At 36.9% G+C, this 24,364-nt stretch overlaps 1 protein-coding gene across 1 annotated transcript in view; it reads right to left on the bottom strand.

The window, feature by feature from the left end:
* LOC150098011 (transport and Golgi organization protein 2 homolog) overlaps positions 1-24,364 on the bottom strand; it is a 140,046-nt gene extending 115,682 nt beyond the window's left edge. The window contains exons 1-2 of the mRNA XM_090406655.1: positions 24,223-24,364; positions 6,797-6,922 (exon numbers count right to left, since the gene is read on the bottom strand). Of these exons, the coding sequence (XP_090262781.1) occupies positions 6,797-6,922; positions 24,223-24,364 (268 nt within the window). The remainder of the gene's footprint in view (positions 1-6,796; positions 6,923-24,222) is intronic.

Genomic DNA, 24,364 nt, shown 5'->3' with positions numbered 1-24,364 from the left:
GCAACTCACTAGCTCCTTTTCCCCCCACTTACACTGTCCAAGTTTGAAGGGATACTGAACTATTTTCCCTAAGTAATAACTTGACGAAGAGTGTTAATCTTCCTACAATAATGAAGTTTAAGGAATTTTTTTATTAGAAAAAGGTTTTAGGTGACTTGTTAACATGAGAAGACAGCAGGTTGGATTTTCTCTGTCAAGCGAAAACTGTCAAATACCATAACACGAGCTATACAAAATACCACATCATTAGAATTTTAACGCCCATTCTGTTCTATTCCAGTAGATCTTTTGATTCTTAAAATAATTACTATACCTTTTTTTATATTTTTTTCATCACCGATTTCCACACAATATATACAAACATCATCCCTCTTTTTACAAATTTAGATAACAGTAGGAAGTATTCATTACTTCGGGACCTAGTCATGCTGTGAATGGATTCTCCCTGTAAACTGCATAAAGTGTCAGCATTAAAGTTGCAACAATCCTTATTTTAATGTTCCCAACTGCACAGAAACAATAATATTTCTCTCACCCCCCCATACATTGTGGCTCTGAGTAGAGCATTTCCTCTTCCTGTATTACAGTTTTCACTTTGGCTAAAATCTAGTGCACCGTGATTTATTCAACTTCAAGATAAACAGAGGTTGAATACAAGGCCTGTTCAAAAAAAAGACCGATGCTATGACGACTTTATTGCTCATTTTATATTTAAAGCACTGTGTCTCTTCAAAGTAGTCCCCTCCACTGGCGATACACCATTCCCAACGTTTCTTCCATTGTTGAAATGCTTCCTTGAACGCACTTTCTGTGATGGCGTGCAGTTCTCTTATCGCATTTTCCTGAATCTCCTCTGTGGTTTGAAAACGACGTCCTTTCAAAGTGGTTTCAAGTTTGGGAAACAGGATAAAGTCTGCTGGGGCTAAGTCCAGAGAATAGGGTGGAAGAGGCACAACAGATGTCTGATGTGCCATACGTTGTGGCAAAACATCAGACGCGTTGTCGTGGTGCAACATCCAAATCTGGTTTTCCCACAATTCAGGCCTCTTCCTGCGCACAGCATCCCTCAAACGTCTGATCACATGATACAAATTCATAATGGACAATGCTTTCCAATCAAAAAAACACAACCAACATCTCTTTGATCGACTCATCTCCGCGTTTTTGTTTCCTTTTTCTCACCCACTGCGTCGATTGCACGTCTTGGTTTCAACATAAACCCACGTTACTGAGACGTGGGTTTATTTATGTGTGTGTGTGTGTGTGTGTGTGTGTGTGTGTGTGTGTGTGTGTGTGTGTGTGTGAAATTAAAATTTCACACACACACATGCGCGTTGTTTTTCAAGCTGTTTCATTGTCTCTTTGTCACTAATCCGACGAACAGCTTGTGCACGTGCTCACAGCGGATGTAAATCGACGACTAATACTCATAGCAAAACGGGGGAAATGGCAGTTTGTTGACAAACCTGCTGCTAGGTGTGCTCAGTAGCCGCAGAGCGCTCTCTTTGACGGTTGGCGTGCTATTTAAAAACTTCGGTCTTTTTTTGAACAACTCTCGTATTTTCATCATTAATGAGATAAAATACTATTCGTGAAAAGTTCGTAAGACCGAATTTCTGAATGAGAATATATAACTGAACAGCACTCGTACCGACCTTCCATTCTTATGATTGTTGGTATTTCGATCATGGAACGAAAAACAAAATTGCATCACTTTCCTAAATTTATCCCATTTATTTCGGTTAATCTTTTAATGCTTTTTACAGTATAAGATATTTTAATGATTTGTTAGCTTGTTTATTATTGACATTATGTTTTCATTATTTGCTAATTTAGCATATTTTTCTTTTCCGTTGATTCAGAACAGAAGAAAATTCTATAATTTGGCCTAAAGTTAAGAATAGAAAAATTATAATCACAATGATTTATTATTAGTTACTTGAGGGTTCTTGAACAGTGATGTAAAATTATTTAAACCAGTGAAGATCCAATGAAAGTATTTGGCAAGAATCCGCGAACCCTTCATCAACATCACTAATAAAAGAAAAATATTACACTCTTCCTGGCAGAATAGTTTATTTCATAAACAATAATCTTTGTTGTGCTAATAGCTAGTTTCCTGACCCTCACGGTGCTCGGCTTACATTCGAGTAATTTCTTGAATAAATTCATGACACCCTGATGATTAAAAAAAACCCCGTTATCATGGTGTTCTGTACTGATATCACCTTCAGGTAATAGCATTAGAACAGAATATGAGTTAGCCTATCTCACGTGTGTGTGGCAGAATTTTCGCAAAACAGCTAAACAGGCTAAATAATCCACACATCATGCAAAAGTCTCATAGATTTACCTGCTTCATCAGTAAATCTGAATAACACAAACTGCTGTTGATATTTCTTACAACACTTAAATCGACTGAAAACAGTTGCTGAGTGAATTTTTTCATCATTGCGTTAAAAAAAAATCACATCGCTAACATTCCATAAGTAATCCCAGGTTTAACACAAAATTCATGTGTATATATATAGTTGTGTAACTAATAATAAAAATAATAAACAAGTAACTAATAATAAATCATTGTGATTATAATTTTTCTGTTCTTAACTTTATGCCAAATTATAGAATTTTTCTTCTGTTCTGAACCAACGGAAAAGAAAAATATGCTAAATTAGCAAATAATGAAAACATAATGTCAATAATAAACAAGCTAACAAATCATTAAAATATCTTATACTGTAAAAAGCATTAAAAGATTAACCGAAATAAATGGGATAAATTTAGGAAAGTGATGCAATTTTGACCGTATTTCGTTCCGTGATCGAAATACCAACAATCATAAGAATGGAAGGTCGGTACGAGTGCTGTTCAGTTATATATATATATATATATAACATAAAAGTAATAAGTGAGTAGAATGAAATATCCCTAAACGGATTAAATTAATTTACATCTCGTTATACACTGCTTGGAAAAAAGTCAACGAACACCATAGTTCGTTGACTTTTAATAATAAGATGTGGGACCTTCTGCACAGCACGAAAACGCCCTGGGAGACCATCGCGGAATGGTCTCCCAGGGCGCATATTTCCCGGAATGTTTGAGCATCACACACGTCATCAGTGGCTGGTCATCTACCTCACCAAAACAGTCGGTGTAGCGGACAGTCAACCTGGAAAATGCTGCAGGTATATCTGTAACACTAGAACTGTCCGCAGAGAGTTGCAAACCTTGGGTTACCATGGCAGAGCTACTGCGAGCTTGCCACACATCTCCACCCCTGAATGCCAAAAGACGTTTGGACTGGTGTCTTTCACACTGGTCCTGGATCATAGATAGATGATTGGAAAAGGTTTCTGTAGAACGACAAATCACGCTTCCAAATTTCCGGGGAATGGTTCCGGGAGGGCTGCATCATTCCAATTGTCAAATTTTGTGGAGACTCGTAATGGATGGGGGGAGGTGTCAGTTGGATGGTGCTTGGTCCATTGGTGGACGTGTCCAAAACCATGACATCTGATGGCTATTGAACATCCTGAACAAATTTTATGCTTTCGACGCGTGGAAATACTTCGTCAGTGAACCTTGCACGTTTCAGCACGACAATGCTCCATGTCATACTGCACTGCCAGTCCGAAACCACTTTCCACAAAACAACGTTGAAGTGTTGGACTGGCTGACTCACAGTCCAGAGCTCAATTCCGTCGAATATCTTTGGGACGAATTAGAACGTCGAATTCTCTCCAGACCACAACGTCCGTTATCGCCATCTGCAATGGGAGGAGCTTTGCTCGAGGAATGGAAGAATATTCCTGTGGCGGCGTATCAGAAATTGGTTTGAAAGCTTGCCCCAAAGGGTATTTGCTGTCATTCAGGCCAAAGGTGGTCATACTCGGTACTAGAAATGTAACTAAAACGCTTTTTTTTTTTTTTTTTTTTTTTTTTTTTTACCACAACAAGCTGTCGAAATACTTTTGTCAACACAGTATATATTCTCTCCCTTATTTACGGAAGGGATGGTATTTCCAGACCACTGTTCGTAAAGTGAATCTTTATAAATTGACGAAAAAATAATATTTAAAATAACATTTTATTTTATTTTAAATAAATATTAAATGAGAGTGGTTCCTTCAGTACGAATGACTCCCACGTATGACTCTTTTCCACCAGCTTCTATATTTGTTTAATTAAAGAAGAACTGCCTTGTCCATGATTATTGTTTGAGTTACAGAAATGTTGTTTTGATTAACATCGTCAGTCCAGAGCACTAATAATTTTTCCATATTTTTTCATTGCTTCACTCCTTGAATATGATATTCTTGACACTTTTGCCTAAACAATTGGACGTTTTATCTTATCTGCATTGGTTACATTTGTTGAAACTTTAGAACGCTTTACACACATTAGAAAAACTCTCACCATTTTTCGATACGTCGAATCACGTCCATTTTTTTTTTTTTTTTCATCAATGGTAAATGATTTTCCGCTTGTTTTAGGTGAGGAAGACATATAATCGGCTCTACACTTAGACGACATTTTAAATTTATTGTTTGAAATACAGATACAGCAATTCCTCGATTAATGCACCTAATGCGTTCTTTAAAACAGGCGCATTAATCGAAAACGCACTAATCGAATATAATAACCTATGCAAAAATGTATAATTCGTTCCTCAGATTTCTTTTTTGACCCTTAATTTTTTTTTTTTTTAAATAAAACGCTTTTTTTTTTTTTTTTTTTTTTTTTTTTTACCACAACTAGCTGTCGAAATACTTTTGTCAACACAGTATATATTCTCTCCCTTATTTACGGAAGGGATGGTATTTCCAGACCACTGTTCGTAAAGTGAATCTTCATAAATTGACGAAAAAATAATATTTAAAATAACATTTTATTTTATTTTAAATAAATATTTAAATGAGAGTGGTTCCTTCAGAATTGGAATATGTCTCAGGGCCTAGATAAAGGAAACCATGAAGCTGAAAGATAATAAAACATATTCAGAATATAAATCTATTATTCTGCTTCTTGACAAAGAATTGAGCTAACGTAGTTTGGCGGACATTCTCTTTCTTTTTTTCATACAACTGACGGTATGGCCCTATTTGCCTCTTCTGCAAATTTTACTGGTTCTCTCTTCACCAGGGTCAGTTTCTAAGCATTGCTGCTTAAAAACTTCGACTGTACGAAAACTATTTTCAAATTGTTTCTGTGAAACCTCTTTGGGCTTGTCAGTGATTAAATTTTCTTCATATTCTTCAGAATCTTCCCTCTGTGCATCTAAATTTAGCAGGTCGGAATCATTCAACTTCTCAGAATGAGATTTAATTAACTTAGATTCATTTGAAAAGCCTCTAAAATCATTTGCACCATGTGGAAGAATGTGCTTCCTAACGGCTCGCATATTACTAGCAGTAATTTCATTCGACTTTGCGACTTTATAACCAGGCTGAGATTTCTCTGATTTGGCTAGAAAAGTCTTGGAAGGCATTCGCTTCCAAAAAAAGGTTTCATCGACAATAAATATTTATTGATCGCAATAGTCCCCTTCTTACACAATTTTCTTCAAAATCTCTGGATATCTCCTTATCTGCACTTGCAGCTTCGCCTATGATTAGAACATTATGTAGGCTATTTCTTTTTTTTAAAACGCTCAAATCACCCAGCACTAGCGTGGAATTCTTCTTCTTTTCCATCATTGATAGCCATTTCTTTCCAGGTTACAAAGAGACAATCCTTTTGATTTAATAAGGCCAGTGTTTAGCGGGATTCGTTTTTGGTTACAATCTTCGATCCATGTAAAAAAAGAGAAGTCTCTCTAATTCAATCATTATAATACTTTGATTTCGAGTGCATGCATGATGAACTTGAAGCAGCCTTACCTTTCTCTTTGTATTCAGCAGTTGATTCACCCATTTTTGTGTTCTTGTTCTATCTTTGCTCTGGACTCGCCTTGTTCGTTTTTCTTTATTATTTCAAGTTCTTCTTTCAATCAGATTACTTTTCGAATCATTTTCACACTTCTATTTTTTGCTCACTAATTCTTTTACTCATGATTAAAGGTTAGGAAAATAATTTAAAATAAAAAAAGTACGGAAAACAATTGCACGAGATGATCAGCAAAATGTTATGTAAAGCAGACGACATAAATTTTAGCGGTAAATTTGGAACATACCGTACATGGAAATAGTGTAGTATGCCATTAAAAAATAACTTTGCAAAATGTTTCAAATCGGTAACTAAATTATTTCATTCTGGTGAGTGATTTTTTAAAATAGTTAGCCATAAAAATGTATAGATCAAAAATTTTGAAATCTGTAACATTTATTTTTAAGATAGGCGCACTAATCGAATTTGGGTATCAAAAAAAAAAAAATCATGCACTAATCGGGGTCGCATTAATCGAGGGATTGCTGTATTAGTAAAATTTTCACTTTTTACAGCAGACCAAAACGTAAACAGAATTATTTATAATTTTTTTTGTGTGTGTGTGTGTGTGTGTGTGTGCAAAGAGAGAGAGAGAGAGAGAGAGAGAGAGAATATAAAAAATTAGCTCCCCTGGCGAATCAGAGATAAAGTACTCGCTCATATTTAGAATTATTTCTTTGGTAATGGAGAAAAATACGATCGCATTTTTGTTATCCATGAGTCCAATTTTCATGAGTATACATAATTTCCACTGTCCATAATCGTCTGCTGTCTGATGCAAACAAGTTGTAACGACTTTTAGCCTTATATTAAAAAGAAAATAAAACCATTTTTATATATTTTCGGTGAGAAATAATAGAATGCTTACCTCTGTCTTGCTTGCCACCAGCCATTTCGTTAAGTGGTCTCATTATGTTGAGGGCAGATGCTACTTTACCACTTGTCGTCATAGCTAACCAAGTTCCACCTTGCTTCCCTTCTTCAAAATCCATTCCTGTGAGTATTTAAAAAATCAGATAAAAGAAATTTGAAGTGCATACTTCAAAAAGAATGCCAATTGTGGAAAGAAAAATATCAAGGAATTTAGATAAGCATATTTCAACATCAGAAACAGTTAAACAGAGATCTAAAAAAAATCATTGAACATAAATGATCGATTAAAACATCGCAAGAATAATCGATCAAATAATTCTATAATACAGAAGTTTTCATAAAGACTTCACTAATTACATATATTTATGCAGTGTTAGACATCGAAGATGCCAACGCAAACAATACTGACGAAGTAATAAAATGAACCACAAACGCCTTTGAACTCTTGCCTGAGTTGAAGAGTTCCACATTCGCTTCAATGATTTCCATGCTACCCTTCCAACCTTTGGTTGGAAAAGGTCAGAGTTCGATTCTCTTCACTGATGTGAGAAACTTCATCTCGGAGTAAAAAAGCTCTTAAACCGAAAGTGTATAGACAATGACATATTGAGATTTGCACTGTTTTCTTCCGGTAATTTTAAGTTATTCATTCACTAATGAATAACTTAAAACAAAAGCAATCTAGCCCGAGAACATACAGCTCACGGAAGAATATCAATACATATAATGGACCTGCTAGAGACAGCCTGAATACAATGTTGGTTGAAAGTAGGCTAAGTAATCCTTAATAGGGAGCACTGATTTTTTTGATAGGAGGTGGACAGTATGATCCGAATCAGGGATTAGAGCATTGAAAACATCTCGAGAAAGAAGAAAATTCAAGAACCTGAATTGGGACCGGAATAAAACTGTTAGATCGGTTCTCCTTTGGTTAGATAACCACAGGACAATGGTCTAAGGATCACATATGCAGCAGCACAACTGTCACTTTCGGTGAGTGTCGTGGTGGGTCATGCACTACGCGTAGCACTTGCAGTTGATTCGCTGCGCTTCCATCTCAGTATGCTATCACTAATTGCATCATATTCCTCCAATTTATAAAGACTACAAACACATGACTCGTTACATGGCACAATGCACCTTACCCAATGGAGTGTCCTTTTGAATTCTTTCCAAGCAATGTGTGTGTGTTTGTGTGTATACAGCTGACCCATCAACAACGCGGGGGTTATGGGCTTCATATCAACAATGAAGTTTGATAAATCTTAACATTTTATAATAGATCTATGTATATTTTATGATAGTAAATGATAAAATAGACTAGTATCCAAATATACTTTATGAAATAATTTATGACATACTTATTTCGATATTTCTAGGCTACGCGGTTCATCTACGAGTTTTTCAAATTGTCAAATCTAAAAAAAAAAAAAAAAAAAAATCCGCATGTAAGTGGACCCGCGCAGTTCAAACCCGCGTTGTTCAATGGTCCTCTCTCTCTCTCTCTCTCTCTCTCTCTCTCTGTGTGTGTGTGTGTGTGTGTGTGTGTGTGTGTGTGTGTGTGTGTGTGTGTGTGTGTGTGTGTGTGTAATCTTCCTTCCTTTTCTCATCCGTCCCTTAAGACGGGTTGAGTCCCCTGATGAGGAGTTTACGACGAATTAATGCAGCCAGCTCGTCCCTCCTCTACTGCATCCCCTAAGGGCAAGTATTCATTGCTGTAAATCCGTGTGTGTTCTCAGGACCGGCACGCCTGTTCTAAAGGACGAAAAACCCGAGTTTCCGGGTGAAAAAAACCATCTACCTCCCCGTCAGACTACTATGGCTAATTCACCTTTAGTCGAAAGAGACCAGATAAAAGTTCTTCACGTCATGGACAGGAATCGAACCCGTCGGAATCGAATATATTTATACAGGATGATCAAAATTAAATTATCCCTGTTTAAGACCTTGTGGAGCGCCATTGAGTGATCTAAATGCTGTGAAACTTCGCAGGAATACATTGTGCGTCATGCCAAAGCGATATTTGAAAAAAAAAAAAGAAAAAGAAAAAGAAAAAAGAAAAAAAAGTAGTTCCAAAATAAGAAACAACAAAGCACTAAAACAGGTGAGTCAGGAAGTAACGGAAATCAGGTAAGTGACGTTATTAGTAAAAAGAAAGAAATTATTTGGTATGGTGACTCTATAATAAAACATGCTATTGATGAGCGAGTTATAACTTCGAGTTTTCCTGGAGCGAAAATTAAGAATAGAAAGGAAGCAATTCAAAAACAGACAAGAAAAATAAACGAAATCGTAATTGTAGTAGCTACTAACGACTTAACTAGCGATAAGTTCAGTATGAGAGAGGACGTGAAAGGATTGTTGGAAGAGGCGACAGTGAAGAGTGAGAAAGTGAAAATCGTCAGTATTTTGTCTCGATATGATAAAAATGAATTAAGAAGAAGGGCTATGATGGCAAACGATTCGATGCGTAGGCTTTGTAGAAGGAATGGATGCGAGTTTTTGGATATGTGGAGTGAGTATGAGGGAAGATGGGATTTGTATAAGAGGGACGGCCCACACCTGAATTCGTTTGGTAGCAGGAGTCTAGAAAAACTAATAACTGCTCTGAGAACTAACACAGAGAGTCAGGGAAACTAAATTATAAAGGGAGCAATGGTGAAAATGAGAGTGTAAGAGTGACAATGTTATATAGCTATGGTAATGACGGGAATGGGCTTTGTCATGGAAATGCTGACGAGGAGAGAACGATTTCGACTTTGTGTTCGTCCGGTTCGGACCCGTCAAACGTGTGCAAAGATGTCTACATGTATAAGGCACAAGAGAAGAATAGAGATCTGCAAGTAGATTATTATGTCTGTACACGAATGCTGGGAGTATCAGAAACAGAGGGTTAGAGGTTGTTGCCTTAGTCAATATGTTTGGACCTCAGATTGTAGCCATTAGTGAAACATGTCTTTCAGAATCAGACATACTAACTGGTATCTAACTGTAAACTGTACACTATTTTTAGGAAGGATAGACAGGATATGAGAAGAAGGGGGTGTGCTTCTAACGATATTGGATGACTTGAATCCAGTTAGAGTTGAGACTGTTCCAAAAATCCCTTTGCATTCACCCAAAGTTACTGTCTGGTGCAGGTTTACAGCTTCGTTCATTATTGGACCATTTTTCTTTGAGGGCATTCGCTAATCTGGTCCTGTGACCTGCTCAGTTACTTCCTAGATGTATCGCGATATGATAAATGATTTTGCCACAGCTACAGCAGCGCCTGTGCGTGGATCATTTTCATGCACGATGGGGCCTTTCCACACATTGGTTGATCCGTACAGGAGGTTCTTCGAGAACATTTAAGCCAGAGTGATCAGCCGTGCATTTCCCACTGCATGGTCGCCTCGTTCATCTGATCTGGCCCATTGTGACTTCTGGTTGTAGGGATTTCTCAAAGACAGTATTTATCGGAATCATCCTGATAACCTGCCAGTGCTGAAAGACAGAATAACGCAGCATTTGAGCAACATCAGTCCCGACCAGCTGCATTCTACCTTTGAATACACACTGCAAAGGATGCAGTTTGTGGCAAACCGGTTAAGGGCTCCACATAGAATAATATCGCCCGTGAATGCATAATGGTAGTGAATAAAAATATGTTATTTATCCTTGTGTCGCTTTTCTCCTTCTTTCACACACATTAGCATCCTCCTTCTCTTTCTTACACACACATCTACATTCGGTACATCATACGGCACCCCTGGTGGTGAGTTTTGGACCTCCTTTCCGTATTATGCACAATGTATTTCTGCGAAGCTTCGCAACATTTGAATCACTGGATGGCGCTTCGCAAGGCCTTAAACAGGGATACTTTAATTTTGATTACACTGTACTTATAGAAGAGACTGTTATATTATATACAGTTTTTTATAATATTTTTTATATTATTTCACTGTTTTCATCTTGACGTTTTTAGTTTAAACATGCAAGAAACGAGCTGCTATGAAGCAACTCGTAAATAAACTTGATTTATGGCGTCAAGGAATTCTATAGCATACACTAAGTCAGTCTGTGTGATCTTGTGATTAGTCGTCTTTTAACCTCTCGTTTCTTTAACACTGCCTATTACATATTAAATATTATATATATATATATATATATATATATATATATATATATTATTAAAAATTAAATACTCTATAATATATTATAGAGTATTCTCCATATCACAAACATCCAGCCCTGGGCATGGATGTTTGTGATTGTCTCAGGAAATACCAGTAGTAGTGGTGATTGGCGGTAGATGGCGTTGGTGTCGTTACAGTCAGTGGTGGAGACAGCTGTAGTAGAGCAGGTTCCCTCCCTCGATGAGTCTTTGGACTCCATTTATTTATTTATTTATTTATTAAATAAATAAATAAATAAATTTATTTATTTATTTAAGAGCTATAGGCTATAAAATAAGCACGGAGTGCTTTAAATGTGCGTGCGCAGATTTTCCATGAATAGATTCAGAAAAAAAACATCGGTCTATCTTCACTTCTGGGAAGCAATCATATGGAGAAAACTAAACATATTAGAACATATCGTTATTTCTGTTTCAGTAAAAAAGAAAAATAAGACAGAGAGAGAGAGAGAGGGAGGGAGGGAGGGGGGGGCCAATGGGGAAAGTGGAAAAGATAGAGTGGTAGAGAGATAAAGTGAGAGAGGGAAAGAGGGGAGAAAAAAGTGTAGTAGAATAATAGAAAGACAGAGAAAGTGACAGAGGAGGAGGTGGAGGAAGTATGGAAGAGAGAGAGAGAGAGAGAGAGACGGCTTGAAAGCAAAATACGTGAGCTGTAAAACACGTGAGCACGTAAAAACAAATCAAACTTCATCGGCAGTTTTTTGCAAGTAAGACTGAAAATTCCATCGAAGGATAACATTTTTTAAAATATTAAGAGATGTTTTTCCATCTTTCTATAATGGCAATTCTTGCCATTATATATATATATATTAATTACATATATATTACATATACTGTATGTTAAATATTAAATACTACATAATATATTATATATATTTAAGAGCTACTAATATGACTAATTTTGAACTTGGAAATTTATGATATAATTATATTATCACTTTGACCACAAACTAAATAGAATCAGTTTAGAACGTAAGCCAGCGGGACACATTCACGACATTACTTTAATAATCTTTGCTCTTGTTGCTTTTATTGCTCAACTAATTCATAGTTATTCCTTATTAACAGAAATATATTCTCAACTTCTCAGCATCACTAATCCAAGACAATCCACTTTCATTTTTTTTTTTTGTAATTGCAACTCTACCTTTGTGTCTTTCTTTTCACGGAGAACAATAAAACTGTCCACTTGAAAACTCTTCAGCTGTCTGATGAATCAGGTTTTTTCTGATTTATCACACACACACACACACACACACACACACACACACACACACACACACACACACACACACACACACACACACACACACACACACACACACACACACACACACACACACACACACAGTTATGTAGAAAAATTATATTTCCTAGGCATCTTTTAGATCTACTGTTCTTTGTCTGATCACAAAGAGTGGAATATAATTCATTGATTCCAAGCCATATATGCCCAATCAAGTATATATATATGACTTGGAAAGAAGTCAACGAACAATGCACCATTGGCAAGGTGCATTGTACAATGTAAGAAGTCACCTATTTGTAGCTAGTATAAATTGAAGGAATGTGATGCTCCCAAGTCAGTGCAGCTGTCTCCGCGTTAAATGGCTGCGAGAAGGGAACCGACGGAGTTTTAAAGAGGTGTTGTGATAGGATGCCATATGGTGCTACGAAGGATAATATGTAAAACCACCATTGATCGGATGACACATTGAATGCGGAGTTTCGGACGTTGGCTGGAAGACGAATCTGCACAAAAACAATCAGAACCGGGTTTAAAACATGGCTTTCCATAGCAGGACCGCAATACGCAAGCGCCACATTAACCGAACCAACATGCACCGTCGTCTTCAGTGGTGCAAAGAGCGTGTACAGTGTGACGTTGAAGCTTGGTATGCTGTGCCACGCTAGAGCAGATGGACTATGAAATTCGGAGGTGGCGATGTGATGGTATGATCCTCTTTTTCCTGGTTTGACCTTGGACCCCTGTTTGTGGTGTCACGAGCATTGAACGCCGAGAGATCTGAACATTCTTGACAATGCAATACTTCTTAATTTGTGTTTCTACGGAATCAACCATTGTCTCTTTTAACAAGAAAATGCACAGTGTCATAATGCTGGTTCTGTAACTACGTGATTTGTGGATACGAACGCCACCCCACTTGATTAGCTTCCATAGAGCCCTGATCTCAACCCCATTGAACATTTGTGAGATGGAATGCAGCATCGAATGAAGTCAGTGGATGTTCTTATTACATGCCTACAGCAAGAGTGGTCCAAAATTCCCATTGATCGCTATCGTACGCTTTTGGGAGGTATTGCTGCAGTCATCGCAGCGAAAGGTGGGCCTACATATTATTAAGGTGTGGGGGGGGGAAACTGTAGTATTTGTTCCTCATACTATGGTGTCCGTTGACTTTTCCAAGCAGTGTATATAGCATTCTTTCCATATTTCTGTAATCTGTGGTTTAATTCTTATTATACGGCCTGAATCGGCATAATGAGTAAAACCATGCACAAAGTGTTCATCATCTGGCTTTTGGTGTTTACAACTCCCCATGTAGGTGAAATTTTAGAGCTATCTTTTTTTTTGTTGTTGTTCTTGTTGTTTTTTTCCACCAAATATGCTTTCTGCATGACGCATAATGTATTCCTGCAAAGTTCGCAGCATTGGATCACTGAATGGCGCTTCACAAGGTCTTAAACAGGGATACTTCAATTTTGATCAACTTGTACATAATAGTTGTCATCAATGTTAGTTTTTATGGTTTTGTCTATTAGTTTGTACATTTACACCTGACAAAATCCTGTGCAATTAGGATGAAACGTTTTTGTTAATTAAAATAAACATTATATTATTACGATTTTCTGCCTTATAATCTCTTAGTTATATACAGTATATTCTGTATATTGTCAACTCTAGGGGGGGGGTACAGCCTTATACAGCAACATAGGCCAATAAGATAGTATGTACACATTAGTATATTTCTTTCTTAAACAGGGTTTGTTGCAATAGTTATTTCAACACAGTGGAACCTATCCTATTAGAAGTCATGTGACGCAAGTAAAAAAAAACAACATATATTGACAGAAATGAAATTATTTATTCAGTTTAATAATGCCTGACAGTCCCAAAATAAATGCTTCAGTATCGTGAAAGGCTGAAAATATCAGTAAGTTTTGCTAATGGAGAAAATACAGAATTAAGTGTAATCCTGCATTCTCATTCTGTTGGTTTCAAGTCGAGCACTTTGCTAGTAATTGCAATGTTCAAAGTTTATCCTCTTCAAAAGAGAGAAATCTTTTTAAAGTCATTGCTTTCTTGATCTCGAGTGATGTTATGTTGGAAGGGTTAGTACCAAAAATTGGTACTAATTTTTGAATTTGAACTCCCATTTGAACTAGTTTTAGTTCAAATGGGAGGGCGCATTCAGATAAAAATTTTTCAGTTTCCATACGTAAGTCATCTCTCCAGGGGACTGATCTTCATCGCCAAAACGTGTTTGTTGTGTTTTACCAAAGGTCCCAAAAGTACTGTGAGAACTCATCGGAGAAAATTCATGACGTCTAGCTCTTTGTCGTCGTAACATTTATGAGATCACTTGTGACTTACTCACATGTTCAAATACAACTTCTCCCTGGCAGGTGATGAGATCAAATTAACGGCCTCTCATGGTGCTACTACCACCGCTAGTCAGTGAGTAATTGAAGTATGCAAAGTCATAAGTTGAGTTCAGTGTCACATCGAATTTCTGTTCATTTTGGACTTATTGCTAAGCAACTGCACGTTACAGACATTCAAACAGACAAAAAAACAAAAGTTTTATTTTTTTATTGTTATTTTCTTTTCAAAATGACATCTAGCTGTCATTATCCCCTGAAACGATGGTGCTCTTGTGTGTGTGTGTGTGTGTGTGTGTGTGTGTGTGTGTGTGTGTGTGTGTGTGTGTGTGTGTGTGTGTGTGTGTGTGTGTGTGTGTGTGTGTGTGTGTGTTTTGCCTTTTCCTCCCCCACCAGGAGGTAATTTATTCCTACATGCTCCAATTGCATACAATGCATATATTACATATAGCTTCCAAGTACTGATTAACATTTACAGTGTATATTTATATTTTTGTATCAATATTCATATTTACATTTATAATTTTACGTCTATATGTACATATTCCGACCCTTACATTCATATTTATATTTTTATATATACATATATTTACGCTATATAATTCATTACAATATCTGTAATTTATGTTAGATTTCAACGATTGAAAGTTGATCTTATTGACAAATATAATTAATCCTGAGTAATACTTTTCGATAAGTCTCTGTCTTCATGCTGGCCACTTGTCTCCGGAAGTGATGACGTGTTGTATTAGGGACATCCGGATGGAGTCCAATAGCTGACAGTCGTAAAGCATGTGGCCAACAGTCTGTTGAAGGCGTGGACTGCAAATGCACGATGGTGATTCCATCGTGCATTTGCAGTGTCTTAGTGGTAGTGGCTTAGTTTTCTATGTCCCGTTAGCGATTATGAGTGAGTGTTCTCGGTATTTCAACTCAAGAGTGAAAAAAACCTAAAAGTAGTCATCAGAGGTCTGGCAGAAACCATTACATCTGATGAAATAGCTACTGACCTCAGATCACAAGGCCTTGAACCAATTAAGATCTCGCGCAGACAAGCGACCCATGCCTCTGGTCTTAGTGGAGATCAGTAAAGACCACAGAGAAATTTACGACCTTAAGATAGTCTGCAGCTTAGTCATCAAGACCGAACCACTCAGAAGAAGGGCATCCGCTGGTCAATGTTATTGCTGCCAAAAATTTGGGCATGCACAAAAGTAATGTAAAGCAGATTACAAGTGTGTAAAGTGCGGTGACAGCCATCCCTCGCACACATGCACAAAAACACGGTCTATACCTGCTAAATGCGCGAATTATGGCGGCCCACATCCATCCAACTATAAGGGCTGTTCAAATTCACCCTTCTAACCCACAGAAGACAAGAGCGGGGTTAGCCCCGCCCACTCAGAATCAAGCCATGAAACCTGCGCCAGATTTCAGCGCGGGGTGTTACAGGATAAAACCTTCGCTTCTACGGTTTCTCCGCGAATTTTACCCGGAGCCTCGGCAGCTTATAGCCAAAACTCTGCACTGATTCTTGTTGCCTCACTAGGGGAGATGCTAACAGCCTTTAGCAAAATGAACCCCAGCCAAGCCGACACCAACAAATTCCTGAGGAATACCCAAGTCATCTTCTCTATGATCAACAAGTGACATGCTCTCCTGCATATCGTTGCTGATATCCCAGATATTTTCTCGTTGCTCTAACACTACCACTACTTATTCACCTAAGCGGCTTTCCATCCCAAGAAACTCATTCAGGAGTTTTCTAAGCGCCCGAAAGCTTCTCTGCTTTTCGGTTCAGGCGTTTCCGCACTGCCCTGAATAGGGTGAGCCAAGTGCTCGTTAATCTTTAACACAAATCTATTTCCTAGCGATGAAGGGATAATAATCCATGGGATTGAGTTCCATCAAGCCACAGAAGTTACAAGTTACAAATGTCCCGTTAGTATTGTGGTTAAACCTGGAGAAATGGCATGTTTTTTCAGCTGGAATCTGCTTCCGATGCTTCGCAAGAATTCTTTTGTTGTTGTTTATTTTTTTATTGTTTTTCCTTTCTTCTTCCCACACGTCTAGGCTTCTTTATTCTGCAAGTATTTTTATAGCAGATTTCGAGTACTTTTGTTAACTTGTTTCTAGCCGCTTCTTTAGCCAGCTGATCCGGTCTATCGTTCCTGCTACCGCAGTATTCGCGTTCACCACACAGAACTTGATTTCCCACCCCGACAAAGTGAGATTCCAGCCAGCTTTCTTGTCTGTTCTATTAACGCTATATGGTTGTTCTGGTTTTGTGTGCCGTCAATAGTGTTTCTATTATAACTGTAAATTGTTGCTGTCTTTTGATGAGAGGTGTTGAGTTCTAATTCCTGGAGATATGTAAGCGAATGAACTATAGCAAATTGTTGTGGTTGGTTGGTAGAAGAGAGGTTGCAGTTTAGAGGAGCAGCGTTCTTGTATAATGGACTGCATGTTATATGCAACGAAAGAACAACCCACGTTTCCTCTGGTTTTGCTTCCGTCAGTATATATATGGGATTCGTTAATTTCAGAGCTTTCCTTCTCCTTGGTATTTGTTCTCTTTGCTGGGTGAGCTCACTTACTGTAGTGAAGTGGACGTTCGTAGCTGTTTGTGCACAAGGTGTGTGTGTGTGTGTGTGTGTGTGTGTGTGTGTGTGTGTGTGTGTGTGTGTGTGTGTGTGTGTGTGTGTGTGTGTGTGTGTGTGTGTGTGTGTGTGTGTGTGTGTGTGTGTGTGTGTGCGTGCGTGCGTGTGTGTGTGTGTGTGTGTTCGGCATAAAACATCGAAACGAATGCGGAGAGAACCTCCGGTCTTCTTGTAAGATCATGAGATTTTGTATATTCCATAGCCACCTCAACTTGCGACTATAGAAGCCCAAAATGCTTAGTAAAATAATGTAATAGAGACCGTGTGTTATTTAGGGTGCTGTTATTATATAAAAGTTACTAAAAGAACACAAGAATAAGTCATTTTTGCTGACTACTTGGACAGCAATTTCCTGCGAAATGGCAAGGAAGTTATTTTTAGTCTCCCTGCGAATGTTATTAAGGTTAGTGGTAAAAGGTTGCTGCTAACAGAGGTTACTAATACTGCCGCATTTCCGTATGACCGATGATAGTAAATATATGAGGAAAATATTTCTGAAGAAAGTTTCCTTTCCTTATGGCAATGTATTTCTAGCAAATGCTTTCCTGAAGAAAGTGTCTCAGGTATTTCCTATTCTGTTTCATTTTCACAAGTAAACCATAAGGAAAACGAAAAGAAGAAGAGGAAAGTTGTTTCCATTATGCAGTTTCAAATCGTCCTCATCTTAACACTCGATGTCACTGAACCTAGCTGAAGTATGACATTGATAATTCTACAGGTTTTGCTGTTTCACAAAATCTTGGTGAAGTGCAAAGCGACTGTGTTTTTACAATGGTTCGTGCTCTTTATTATGATTGATTATTATTATATACAGTATTGCTATTTTGAATTTTGTAATTTTATTTTTTTTTAATAGCGAAATATTAATATTCAGGTCTTTCTACGCGAATCGCCATCTCAAAAAAAAAAAAAAAGAAAAGAAAAAAAGTACGTAAGCACATCATCATATTTAAAATAATGGCATAATTTAAATTATAATACGGAAAACAGAACCAAAAGAATTTAACATATTTAATTTATACAAATTAAACACGGAAGGCTTACAAACACAAAATCATTAAGAGCGTTGAGAGTTTTTAAAAGTTGAAATGAAAAAAGTCACGTATATATATATTATAATTAAACCGTGATGTTTGTTTAAAAACATTTCATTTATCTAAAAAAAACAATTAGAAATGCAATTATATGAATTTCATGCATTTAGAAATATTTAAAATATATTTTTAAAATGTTACAAAATCTTTCACGTGTTTAAAAAATATTTCACTACAATAACGTATTTCATCTCTGCTTTTATGAGTAAATGGGAAAATCTTATATTAAACAAGAATTTAAGGCTCTTGATATGACTGTTCACCATCATACATTATTCATCCTCATACACATATCGGTCTCTGAATTATAACCGTTTATGCATATATATAGAAACTTCACTTACGTAGCGTATATGCAAAATACTTGGTCACCACTTGTTTCTAGAGAACCATTTAAGAATGTTGCTTGTCAGTAATTGTCAACAGTGTTGATCGCAGTGAGAAAAACAAAGAATCTTCCCGAGTTTGATAAATGGCTTATTGCGGATGCCTCTCACGCTGGAGCAACGATTTTCAAAACAGGAGAGCTGATTGGTTTCTCAAAAGGTGAGATATCCCGGGTGTTTAATCAGTGGAAAAGTAATCCACATTACTTGTCTAAGAGGCGTAATTGTGGTCCTAAGACACATCAGAAACGAAATAGTCGTCGTCTGAGAAGACTTGTACGGACAAACAGAACTTCCTGTGTGCAGCAGTTTGACCGAAGCATTCAATGAAGGCTGTCCCGACCAATATTTCACCGAACTGTGCGCTAGGAATTGAAGAGCAGAGGCGTAACTAGGGAGGGGCGAAGGGGGAGGTCATCCCCAGGCGGCACTTTACCTACTTAAAAAAAGCAAGTTACGTTTCTGGATAATTTCAAAAAGCTTATAGCGTAAACATCGATATCTATGTTTTTAACTTAAATATAGATGTTGTGGTGGCTTAATTTCTGTGTTTAAGTCCTAATGCTGGACTGCGAGATGGAAGACCGTCACACGTTCGATTCCAGCCACCAACCAAAAGAAATATTTTCCATCTTCCCATCTACTTTGTTTGTAGGCTTAACGGTTTGTCATGGAACCTGCTTTATGCTTTGATGCTTATGACAGGCCGATTAATCCTATCTGCATTGTCTGCTATGCCTTTAAGCTAGGAGTTCTTCTTTGGCCGTTTTGCATGTTTCCAGCAGGAGAGGAGGAGGGGGGAAAGAACCGTCTACCGCGGTATGAAAAATAGTTTTCCATTTTTCATACCGCAGTAAAGGAACAATTCCTTTACTGATTTACTCTGGTGCAGGTACGCATTTCTAGACGAGATTCGAACACTGATCTTTCTAATAAAACAACATTGGCGCTACCCAGTGAACTTAAGAAGGCTGCAGAGGAGCTTTTTCTAGGCCTTTTTTTTTTTTTTTCAAGCTAGTTCTCGAGCTATTTTAGCAAGGGTAAGTAGGTTGGTTCTTTCAAAACATTTAGATTTTTAACCTCAAGTAAAACATTCGACCATACAACGTTCTACTTCTGACATGGTTGAATGTTATGGTTTTAGGATCAAAAGATGAAACAGTCGTCTGCCGCTCTAGCTCCAGCGCTTTGAAAATTATCAAAAGTCATGAGCTGGGTTACAGTCAGACTAGCTGCCCATCGATTTCCAAAAGTCAGTTGGGCTACAACAGCTCCATCTAAACTTTCTGGAACATGACAAAAGGAATTGGATAATTTATTTTTTTAAATAAATCATTCCTTGGTGTAAATGCTAAATTAAAGCCTTTAGTTTAACTTCGTTGTTATATGAAAATATAACAACGAAAATAATAATTCGTTAAATATATTGTTTTGTATTATCTTTCCATTTTTGCAATACTTTAATGATTTGCGAGGTCACTTCTCATCCGGTGATGTGGAATATATATTAAAAAAATAAAAAATAAAAAACTGCGCATGTCATATAGAAAACAGTTTTAATTACACCATAAATTTTCGCAGAGCACCAAATCAAATATTAAAGGAGAATTAAAATATGAATTGAAATGAATTTCAATAGGCCCGCTGTTTAAACTTGTATCCATGTGGGTCGCATATTCACATTTATGAATGCATTTGAAAATATCTGAATCATCATTCTTATTAAGAAATGCAAAAGTCATGGTACTCTTCCTGTTCCTAGGTTGATGGGTGTTCCCGTTTCTAGGCGGTGATCCTTCCTGGTGATGAACTAGTTCTTTCTGACCTGTATGAAACTCATTAAACGCCAAGGGAGCATGCAAGTGGCGAAACGAAATCAAGGATAGTTGTATTATTGGATCGAAAGCATGATCCCACAGAGAATTCTTGAAATGCGACGAATTTCAGAGAGAGAGAGAGAGAGAGAGAGAAGTAACGTTTACTTTCTGTTCTGAGTAACTTCCTTGTGTCATTAGTTCCTGGTTACCGACACATTTTTCAAACTGTCACTTCGTATTTTAACGTTAAGCTTTATTCTCAATTGTATTTGAAACCAGTGATGCAGATACGTACTCCATAATCCAGGTGTTGTGGGCAGAGGAAGGAAAATTCAGCGATTTTAATAAATACGCTTTAAATACGGCAGTTTATTGTGCGAAGGGGAGAAGAAATTAGACATATATTTGCTAGGGTTTGAAGAAATGTAATTCGCTATCAATAAGTCAATATATATCATTTTATGTATTATACTGTACATACACTGGCAAATTTACGAAAGATCCTTCTGCAGTAACTTTCAGACTCATGATCCATGGCAGGCTGAAATGAAGTCCTTCATTCCGATCGAAATCTTCGCTCTCTGTTGAAGCTTTAATTCTCCAACAAGTGTTCAAAGGTAATTCTAGTAAAAAAAAAATCACTATACCAGAAATAGCTCGAGGTAAAATGCCAAACGCAGCCTACTGCAAATCGCAGATTCTGTAAACAAACCATCAATAAATCAAAATTAAAAGATTTTAAAAGAACAGAAAGTTTTCTCCTAGTGAAACGGGTCTCTTGACCTCTGGCAGGTCACCGAGCACAATTTCTGCCATCCATGTTTACACCTCTGGCAACATTCTTTGCCAGATTGCATAGCACAACAATATTATATAGTAACTTTGAAAATCATTTCGACCATCTCCTACACCCAGGGGCGTAGCTGGGGGGGGTGGAGTCTGCCCCGGGCGGCACTTCGTGTTTAAGAAATCATGCCATACTGTCTATAGAACAGCAACTGAGTGATGAAATAGACTTCGACAATGTCATCGACGATTTTGCTAACGGAAAAGCAAGAAAAATACATTTTATAATGTTGAAATTAAAGTTTTACTTCAAAAATAAGCATAATTTTTTAATTTATTTCCCTATATGTCGTTTTGACTTTTTGTAGTATTTTTGGTGTGTATTGAGAGGGGCGGCAAACTCAGGGACTTCCTCGGGCGGCAAAACCTCTAGCTACGGCACTGTCCTACACAGATGACTGCCATTTGTGCATCATTATCACTTCTGCACCAGAATTAACACTGCATCTATCTGCCGTACAACAACAGGAAAGTAAACCTATATTCATTCTATAAAAAAAAAAAATGAGATAAAAGTCAGTAATAAAAAAAATTGCTCCCCCATCAACTTCAATTCTTCACCATCTGGAGCCACCAATGAAGCAGCAATTTGCTATCCCACTGTATGAAGGGAGCCATGCAAATGACTGTAATACACACACATAATTTAATATTTAATGCATAATTTGAAATAAGTGTCTGAAAATGGTAGCCTACAGTTATAATATTCGATGGCCTTTAAAAATGAGAGCGCTTTCTGTGTTCAGTATTTGATTTTTATGAATAGCTGTTTGGGGAAGTAAGAAATATATTATAGCAATAAACAATATTCATTCTTTTTGAAGTATCGTAATTTAGGTATTAGTGAAGGCAGATTTGTGAGGTTTTAAGGAGTATGGTTATAGTTTGAAGGAAAATATGAGGCAGTGGCAGAAGTTGGAGAAAAGTCGCGCTTTGGATGCTAGTCATGACAGTATTCGGTTTTCGATTTTGTTTACAATGGGAAATATTAGATATTTGACGACATGAGTGCTGAGAATAAAGATGGTGATAGTCATTATGAATGTTCAGGATGTTAGAATGACCTAACCGATTCCATAGAAGAAAAATGTTTCTTGATAGATTTAGCCATGGAAAAAAAAGTAGGAGGCAGATACAAGAATTGGAGAGGTTCAAGAATGTTTCGTGGTTGTAACTCATAGTGGTGGCGTGCGTATTGGTGTAGAGAAATGTGGCATCAGCGGACGCTAAGATGGCTTGGTAACAGGTTTTGGTGTGGTTCTTGATTTATTTCTCGTAGACAGGAGAAATAAAATACAATCTTCAGGCATTAGTTACTATTTAATAAAAGCGGTTAAATGTATTTACATTATTTTAAGATAAAACTCTGCTTCCTCACATTTCTTGTGTCAGAAGTATTTTTTCTTTTTTTACATCGACAAAGTATGATTGCTTTAATTTTTTTTTTTTATTTGAAAGAAGCATAATAAAAATAATTCACCAAAAGAGTCCCCCCCCCCCCTAAAAAAAATTTGCTTTTAGTTCTATCAGTTTAAAACTACATTGCAACGCTTCTGAATAATGCAATTTCATCTTGAGAAAGTTCAATGTTTGGTCTTTAAAAGAGACCAAACATGAAGCCAAGCAAGGCTGCCGGATTATGTAAATAAATAAATAAAAATAAATAATAAAAAATAAAAATACAAACATATATGTTTAACATATTCACGTCAAGTTGAGTTTCCCGCCGTGTACAATATAAGGCACGGGTAACATGTTAATAAAAATGTAAAAAAAAAAAAAAAAAAAATCCGTAGCCCACTCACGGTACTAATATGCTGCTGCTTTATAAACTTTTTTTAGGTCACATGAGAGTAAAAACAGACTTTGGAAATGTTTGTGTAGGGATGCGTGCGGAGTTTTGTAATTTAAGAAACGAAACATAAAGCGAAAAACTGACGTAACAATATACTGCTGTTATAAATATCGATTACACAAATTTTGCCGTAGCTAGTTCCCCCCCCCCCCCCAAATAAAGCAGATTTTCTGTTGTTCCATTGGAATAGTCTTGATAGGGCTAGTCTATCCCTGATGCCAACTCAGTCATGAATGACTGATTTGTTACAATAGCTCTCTACATGGTTGCTTTTGTTTTGGTTTTGCCTGTTGATGACAGATAAACAATGCTAACTAAAATAGTGTAAGTTACAGCAACAATTGTATTTTGGAAAGCCGACTTCTTCATCGAACAGTTAGAACGATATTTCAGTAAATCAATAGTGTTGGTTTTTGATCTTTACCCGATGCGATAAAATACTTCCCACTTTTCAATTGTAGAAAAATTCGCTTTAAAATTGGATATGTTACAATATTTTCCTTTTTCTAATCATTAAAAGGGGGAACTTTTGCTATTTTAATTTTCTTAAAAATAACCGTGTCAACAATTTTTTTTAAAATTTAACACAATGAAATAATCACACTGTAATAATAACAATAACAATGCGATACTTATGCAACAAGCATTCACTCCCCTCCCCCGATACAGCTCAGAAATAAAATTATTTCATAGATTATTAGAAATATCCAACATTTCAACAACTTAAGAATATGTCCTAAAACACACGTATGCTGGTGTGTGTGCGGCGTACATGTGCGGGCTGATGAATAAATCAAAGGCGAAAATACCCGCTAATGTTTTATAAACATTTAGTACTTCTCATATCAAATTATAATTTATTAAAATCGCATTAAATTACAAAAATTAATTACAGTTTAGTAAAACTGCATTTCCCTGAATAAAAAAAGCAAGCACACTTTTTTTTTTAATCGATCCCTTACCTCCTACTATGGTTGGATTCCTTTCCCAAAAGTGAGAAACTCGACTTGGTCGGATGTAGAATTCATCTCTGGTGCTGGCCAAAACGAGCAAATAGCCATCCCTACGTGGATTTGGACACGTGGCTACAAATAGCATGCACAT

The sequence above is a fragment of the Typopeltis vanoorti genome, chromosome 16 (genome assembly GCF_054136105.1).
Source record: "Typopeltis vanoorti isolate ZY-2024b chromosome 16, IOZ_Tvanoo_1.0, whole genome shotgun sequence".
NCBI classification, from domain to species: domain Eukaryota; kingdom Metazoa; phylum Arthropoda; class Arachnida; order Uropygi; family Thelyphonidae; genus Typopeltis; species Typopeltis vanoorti.
The sequence above is the reverse complement of the archived record's forward strand: the minus strand, read 5'-3'. Positions and strand labels throughout refer to the sequence as shown.